This window comes from Pangasianodon hypophthalmus, chromosome 22 (assembly GCF_027358585.1).
Source record: "Pangasianodon hypophthalmus isolate fPanHyp1 chromosome 22, fPanHyp1.pri, whole genome shotgun sequence".
NCBI lineage: Eukaryota > Metazoa > Chordata > Actinopteri > Siluriformes > Pangasiidae > Pangasianodon > Pangasianodon hypophthalmus.
Genome location: NC_069731.1, coordinates 14707307 through 14715379, shown reverse-complemented (window position 1 = coordinate 14715379; position 8073 = coordinate 14707307). Strand labels below are relative to the sequence as shown.

Genomic DNA, 8073 nt, shown 5'->3' with positions numbered 1-8073 from the left:
CTGCACCTAGAAATTTTCTCCATGAAAATCATGAACAGAATCGGTGACAAAGGGCAGTCCTGGCGGTGCCCTACGCACACCGGAAAGAAGTCTGACCTGAAGCTGGTAATACAGAGCAGATTCTTGCTCCAGTTATATAGGGACTTAATGGCCCATAATAACAGGTCTGGTACACTATATTCCTGAAGCACCCTCCACAGGATCCCATGAGGGACACGGTCATATGCCTTTTTCAAGTCCACAAAACACATGTAGACTGGTTGTATTGCCCTTTAAGCTGAATTTAACTGCAGTAATTGGTGTGTCCACTAGGAGGTATAGGCAGTGTCTGAAATTGTATACTGTATTGCCCTTTAAGGAATTTAACTTTCAAATATCTGCTTTAAATATTTTTTGGTAAATATTCTCAAGTAAAAATGTGAAGTTCATAATTACTTTTCCTTTATCTACCTCGTTTGTAAAAATTTATATTATTTATTTTATGTGATGAGGTCACTTCCTGTTAGTGCTCCAGGTTCTGCATGAAAACAATGAGACAGACATAGTGTGCTCTCTCTGATAATCCATTGCATCCACTAAAAAGCATCGTAGAGGCAATGCCGTAAGTTCATTTATATGACATTAGACATGTTAATGATCATATATTAGTAATGATTTTGTTAAAAATATGATGTTTGATAAGTTGCTAAAAACGGTTGTTTACCATTGTGTACAAGCTTTCAGTGATGCTAATAGCCATTGTAATCTCTACTACAGGGAGAACAGTAGTTTATGTTTATGTTGCAGTCATTTATAATGCAATGTTAGTCAAAACATGGACACTGAATATTGCTGTATTGTTTTATTACAGTTTTCACCGCAAATGTTAATGAGGAAGAGTGACAGTAAATGAGCAACCTTACTACGACTCTGTTTTCATTGGCTACGGTTTAACTTGGTGTTTAGTCAGAGTTGCAACACCCTGCACGAGAACACTACAGTGAAAAGGCACCATTTGATGTTAAAGTGGTTAAGATGGCTACAAGCAGTAAGTCGTCTGTGTGCAGCGCAAGAAGCAGCAAGTCATCCGCATCATCGGCGAGTGCAGCCCATGCCCGGGCCAGAGCTGAAGCCGCCAAAGTGAGAGCATCCTATGCCAGCCAAGAGGCTAAACTGAAAATGGAAAAGGCCACAAGAGAAGCTCAAAATCAGCTGGAAACAGTAAGAATAGACACTGAGTTGGAAGTGTTAACGCTTCAACGAGAAGCTGATGCAGCCACTGTGGAGGCACAAGTGCTGGAAGATGCTGAATTAGCAATGCATGCTGCAGTTGAAAGAGGAGGATCTGAATCAGAGAAAGTTAAAATTGACCGTACCAGTGAATATGTCAATTCTCAAATCAACCTACAGAGGCATTCTCCCTCTCCACTCTTATCAGCCTTACCTGTTGCTCCTCCATTTCATGCTGACTCACATAACAGCTTCATAACATGGAGTGCACCTGCGAAAGACACTTCACATACACAGTCTATCAACAACAAGCCGAAGTCTGAGAAAGCTGATAGTATGCACTTACCTGCAACAAACCTATCTGATCTGTCTACAGGTGTGATGAAGTCTGAAGTTGGGAGGACCAGCCCCATCATGAACGCACATGCTAAACCTTATGTTGCTCGATACATTCCTCCAGCTAGCACGCCACCTCAGGCAGAGCCTTTGGCACAGTATTTAGCACGGCGAGACCTCATTAGTTCAGGACTGTACCAATTTGATGATAAGCCTGAGAATTATCGGTCCTGGTATTCCTCATTCACCAGTGCAGCTCGTGAAGTTCACCTCACAGCAACCCAGGAATTGGATCTCATGACTAAATGGCTGGGAAAGGAATCTGGCGAAATGGTGAAACGCATCCGCTCAGTGCATGTCAGCAACCCCAACCTTGCTTTACACAAAGCATGGGAAAGACTACGTGAGTGTTATGCCGCGCCGGAAATCATTGAAAGGTCACTGTTTCAGCGATTGGACAGTTTTCCTAGGATTTCAGCTAAAGACTACACCAAATTACGTGAACTTGGGGATCTGCTTATGGAAATCCAAGGTGCTAAAGAAGATGGATATCTCACAGGTCTGTCATACCTTGACACTTCACGTGGAATCGCACCAATTGTAGATAAGCTTCCATATGGGCTTCAGGACAAGTGGGTGACTTCTGGGTCATGGTACAAAGAAAAAAATCACGGCCACTTTCCTCCCTTTGAGTATTTCTGTAACTTTGTGTGCTATGAAGCAAAGAAGCGAAACGACCCCAGCTTTATACATCAAAGCAGTGCTACAACAACTGCAAAACCAGACAGATCCATTGTGAAAAGTTTCCATAGCAACAAACCCATCTCAGTTCACAAAACAGATGTGTGTGCATCTAATGATGACCCAAACAAAATCTGTCCATTACACAATAAACCACACCCCTTGAAAAAATGCAGAACATTCAGAAACAAACTCCTCGAAGACAGAAAGGCCTTCCTCAAGGAGAAAGGAATATGTTTTAAATGCTGTTCTTCGGTTTCTCACCTCGCCAAGGAATGCAAGTCTTCCGTGAAATGTTCTGAATGCGGCAGCACCAATCATGATGCGGCCATGCATCCTGGCCCATCACCTGAAGTAGTCAAGGCTCCTTCACCGTCACAAGAGGATGGCGGGGAGGGAGAAGATCATTCGAACACAGCTGTTGTCAGTGCGAGCTGTACAGAAGTTTGCGGTCCAGGTCAGTGGAGCCGCTCATGCTCAAAAATCTGCCTCGTAAAGCTGTACCCAAAGGGTTCCAAAGACATGGCCATCAAAGCCTATGTAATTCTGGATGACCAGAGCAATCGTTCATTAGCCAGACCTGAATTCTTCGAGCTGTTCAATGTGGAGAGCAAACAATTCTCATATCATCTCAGAACTTGCTCTGGCATCATAGAAACATCTGGCAAGAAAGCAGTAGGATTCCAGATTGAGTCCCTAGACGGAAAAGTTCTCATATCTCTTCCACCACTCATTGAGTGTCATGAGATCATGAACAATCGCTCTGAGATTCCAACACCAAGTGCAGTTCTTTACCAGCCTCATCTCCGACACATTGCCAAGCACATTCCAGAACTAGAACCGGAAGCAGAAATACTTTTGCTACTCGGAAGAGATGTGATTAGGGCACACAAGGTCAGGCAGCAGGTCAATGGACCAAACAACGCCCCCTTTGCCCAACGACTGGACCTGGGCTGGGTAGTAATAGGAGAGGTGTGCCTGGGTAATGTACATAGGCCAACAGTCAACACATTCAAGACCAATGTGCTGGAAAGCGGCCGCCACTCAATTTTTCAACCCTGTACGAGCTTTATGCAGGTCAAGGAGACGCAGCAAAGCTGTAGCATGTCTAACAAAACAACTGAGAAGACGCTTGGACAGACAGTGTTCAGCAGAACTGAGCATGACAACAAACCTGCTCCATCCATGGAAGACACAGCTTTCCTAAAAGTAATGGACACAAACGTCTACAGAAATGATGCTAACAGCTGGGTAGCTCCTCTACCGTTCAGAGAACCACGCCAACCCTTGCCAAACAATAAGGAGCAAGTTGTTAATCGACTCACATGTCTGCAACGAACCTTGAAGAGAAAACCTGAGATGCAGCAACAGTATGTGGCATTCATGGAAAAGATCTTCACCAACGGACATGCTGAGGTAGCGCCGCCACTGAGAGAAGGGGATGAATGCTGGTATCTTCCTACATTTGGGGTCTACCATCCCCAAAAACCCAATCAGATCAGGGTGGTCTTTGATTCCAGTGCTCGATACTCTGGCGTCTCTCTCAATGATGTGCTCCTTACAGGCCCCGACCTCAATAACTCCCTTGTCGGTGTCCTGCTACGCTTTCGGAAAGAGAAGGTTGCAATCCTAGCGGACATTCAGCAGATGTTCCATTGTTTCTTGGTGCACGATGACCATCGTAACTTCCTCCGTTTTCTATGGCACAAGGACAATGACGTCAACAAGGAAATTATTGAGTATCGAATGAAGGTCCACGTTTTCGGCAATCGGCCATCTCCTGCCGTGGCCATTTACGGGCTGCGAAGAGCCATCAGAGAAGGTGCACAGGAGCATGGTGCTGATACCGTCAAGTTTGTGGAAAGACATTTCTATGTTGATGATGGTTTGGTATCTGTACCATCTGAAGCTGAGGCAATCGATTTGCTCCAACGAACACAGGCCTCACTAGCTGAGTCAAACATCCATTTGCACAAGTTTGCTTCGAACTCTCAGACAGTCATGGAAGCTTTTCCTCCTGAAGATTGTGCTCCAGTAATCAAGGACCTAGATCTGAGTGGAGAAACTTCTCCCATGCAACGGAGTTTAGGTCTGCTATGGGAGATCACAACCGACACATTCACCTACTCCACATCGACCATTACCAAACCATTCACCCGTCGTGGAGTCCTCTCCACTGTCAACAGTGTTTTCGATCCTCTAGGTTTATTGGCACCTGTCACGATCCAGGGAAGAGCCCTTCTCAGAGAACTTACCTTCGAACAGTCAGACTGGGACACATTCCTCCCGGAGGACAAACTAAGCAAATGGGAAGCCTGGAGAGATTCTCTCCAAGACCTCGAACAACTTCATGTTCCGCGTACGTACACAACAACTTCACTAACTGAAGCAGTGTACACAGAATTGTGTGTATTCTCGGATGCATCGACTAAGGCTATAGGTGCTGTGGCATATCTGAAAGCACTTCAGAAAGATGGGCAAGTCGAAGTAGGATTTGTTATGGGCAAGGCGAAACTAGCACCCCTGTCCGAACCTACAATCCCAAGGCTTGAGCTGTGTGCTGCTGTCTTAGCAGTAGAGATGGCAGATCTCATTGAGGATGAGCTAGATTTAGAGTTGAATGACATAAAGTTCTTTACAGACAGCAAAGTGGTGCTTGGCTACATTTATAACGAGTCAAAACGATTCTATGTGTATGTTCACAATAGAGTCCAACGCATTCGTCAGTCCTCGAGACCTGAGCAGTGGCACTACGTACGTACGGAAGAAAACCCTGCAGATCATGCGTCGCGATCTTTACCTGCATCCTGCCTAGCGCAGACTTCTTGGTTCAGCGGTCCCTCCTTCCTGCGTCAGCCACCTGCAGAAAAAACACAAATGACTGAGAAGTATGAGCTAATTGAACCTGAAAACGACTCAGAAATCCGGCCACAAGTACAAACATGTGCTACTAACCTGGAAGAACCAGAGCTTACCTCTAACCGATTCCAGCGGTTCTCCACCTTCACCTCCCTAGTAAGAGGAGTAGCATTTCTAGTTCACATGGCAAAATCCTTCAAGCACACGAACCAAAACAGCAAATGCAAAGGTTGGCACAGATGTGACTTACCTCGTACTCCAGATGAAATTGATCAAGCAAGGAATGTTATCCTTAAAGCAACACAAAAGGCTGCATTTGCAAAAGAACTGTCAGCCCTCCAAGCTAACCAAGCTGTATCCAAAAGTAGCCGCTTGTGGAAACTCAGTCCAATTATGGAGGACAATTTCATTTGTGTTGGAGGACGACTAAAGTACTCTGAGGTTGCAACTGCAGAAAAGAACCCAATAATTCTTCCCAAAGATAGCCACATATCCCTACTACTCATTCGACGTCACCATGAGCAAGTGAAACATCAAGGCCGTCACTTGACGGAAGGAGCAATCAGGGCAGCAGGACTGTGGATCTTGGGAGGCAAGTCGCTAATCAATTCAGTACTCCACAAATGCATAACCTGTCGCAAGCTGCGTGGAAAGCTTGAAGAACAACGCATGGCGGACCTGCCATCTGAACGTCTCAAAATCTGCCCCCCCTTTACGTATGTGGGTCTCGATGTATTTGGACCCTGGTCTGTCACAAGCAGACGCACCAGAGGAGGACAGGCGGAGAGCAAGCGGTGGGCCATCATGTTCTGCTGTATGAGTTCGAGAGCTGTGCACGTTGAGGTCGTTGAGTCTATGGACGCGTCAAGTTGCATAAATGCTCTCAGGCGCTTCTTTGCACTCAGAGGCCCTGCGAAACAGCTCCATTCCGATTGCGGTACCAATTTCATCAGAGCGTGCAAGGAGCTTGGAATGGACAAAATAGTGCAGAAGTACCTCAGTGAGCAAGGATGCAGCTGGGAATTCAACCCACCACACAGTTCTCACATGGGAGGCTCGTGGGAGCGCCTGATCGGCATTGCCAGGAGAATCCTAGATTCAATGTTTCTGCAGCTGAAAACTCGCTTAACCCACGAAGTTCTTTGCACACTAATGGCAGAAGTTACTGCTATCATTAATGCACGACCACTCCTACCTGTGTCTGCAGACCCGGAACAACCATTCATACTTTCACCGTCAGTGCTCCTTACACAGAAGACAGGAGTTCCGCCTCCTCCTGGAGACTTCTCGGACAAGGACCTGTACACAAAGCAATGGAGACAGGTTCAAGCTCTTGCAAACCAGTTCTGGACCCGCTGGAGCCGTGAATACTTACCTTGCTTGCAACACAGACAGAAGTGGACAGTACCTCGCAGAAACCTTCAAGTGGGGGATCTAGTTCTGCTCAGGGACAAGCAGATAGCCCGCAACTGTTGGCCCATGGCCAGAATCTCTGCCGTATTCCCTGGAAAGGATGGCCATGTAAGAAAGATTGAGGTCACAACAACTGACCAAGGCAATATAAAAACCTTTCTGAGGCCAATTGCAGAAGTTGTTCTACTTCTACCCAAAGACTGATCTAGAGACTAAGGTTTAGCATGCTCACAAGTTCATAGTGACCTCACGTAGGTCAGGCGGGGAGTGTATTGCCCTTTAAGCTGAATTTAACTGCAGTAATTGGTGTGTCCACTAGGAGGTATAGGCAGTGTCTGAAATTGTATACTGTATTGCCCTTTAAGGAATTTAACTTTCAAATATCTGCTTTAAATATTTTTTGGTAAATATTCTCAAGTAAAAATGTGAAGTTCATAATTACTTTTCCTTTATCTACCTCGTTTGTAAAAATTTATATTATTTATTTTATGTGATGAGGTCACTTCCTGTTAGTGCTCCAGGTTCTGCATGAAAACAATGAGACAGACATAGTGTGCTCTCTCTGATAATCCATTGCATCCACTAAAAAGCATCGTAGAGGCAATGCCGTAAGTTCATTTATATGACATTAGACATGTTAATGATCATATATTAGTAATGATTTTGTTAAAAATATGATGTTTGATAAGTTGCTAAAAACGGTTGTTTACCATTGTGTACAAGCTTTCAGTGATGCTAATAGCCATTGTAATCTCTACTACAGGGAGAACAGTAGTTTATGTTTATGTTGCAGTCATTTATAATGCAATGTTAGTCAAAACATGGACACTGAATATTGCTGTATTGTTTTATTACAGTTTTCACCGCAAATGTTAATGAGGAAGAGTGACAGTAAATGAGCAACCTTACTACAACTCTGTTTTCATTGGCTACGGTTTAACTTGGTGTTTAGTCAGAGTTGCAACACCCTGCACGAGAACACTACACTGGTTTTTAATGTTCGATTAATGTCTGGACCCTCCTCTCCAGTACCCTGGCATAGACCTTCCCAGGGGAGGCTGAGGTCCTGGAAGTACTGCTTCCACCATCTGACTATGTCCCCAGTTGAATTCAACAGTTCTCCATCCCCACTGTTGGCCCTGCTTCCCCCTCCTAAGTTGCCTCATGGTTTGCCAGAATCTCTTTGAGGCAGAACAAAAGTAATTTTCCATGGCCTCACCGAACTCCTCCCATACCTGAGTTTTTGCTTCTGCCACTGCCCTTGTGGCACTCTCCTTGGCCTTACCAAGTATACACCAAGTATACTTATGAACACCCTTATGTTCGTACATGGTATTTGTTATGGATAAACTGTGATTAGCACAGAAATCCAACAAAACAACACCACTCTGGTTCAGATCGGACAGGCTGTTCCTCCCAATCACGTCGCTCCAGGTTTCAGTGTCATTACCCCCCCGTGGGCATTAAAGTCCCCCAGGAAAACTGTGGAGTTTCCTGCAGGGACACCTTCGAGCA

At 45.1% G+C, this 8073-nt stretch overlaps 1 protein-coding gene across 2 annotated transcripts; it reads left to right on the top strand.

Annotated features, from left to right (window-relative positions):
* The first annotated feature begins 273 nt into the window (after positions 1 to 273).
* On the top strand, positions 274 to 7466 carry LOC117598271 (uncharacterized). 2 transcript variants are annotated; one of them, XR_008300767.1, is made up of 2 exons: positions 274 to 7166; positions 7416 to 7466. XR_008300767.1 is itself a non-coding variant. In XM_034308043.2 (2 exons), the coding sequence occupies exon 2, from the start codon at positions 1015 to 1017 to the stop codon at positions 6760 to 6762; it is 5748 nt and encodes a 1915-aa protein (XP_034163934.2). In that variant the 5' UTR covers positions 274 to 601; positions 851 to 1014; the 3' UTR covers positions 6763 to 7466. The 2 variants fall into 2 exon arrangements, 1 of the variants encoding a protein (XP_034163934.2); XM_034308043.2 differs by having other exon boundaries at positions 274 to 601; positions 851 to 7466.
* The last annotated feature ends 607 nt before the right edge of the window (positions 7467 to 8073 follow it).

What these genes read in the sequence shown, in the direction of transcription:
- LOC117598271 (XM_034308043.2), top strand. Translation starts at nt 1,015, where the DNA reads ATGGCTACAAGCAGTAAGTCGTCTGTGTGCAGCGCAAGAAGCAGCAAG.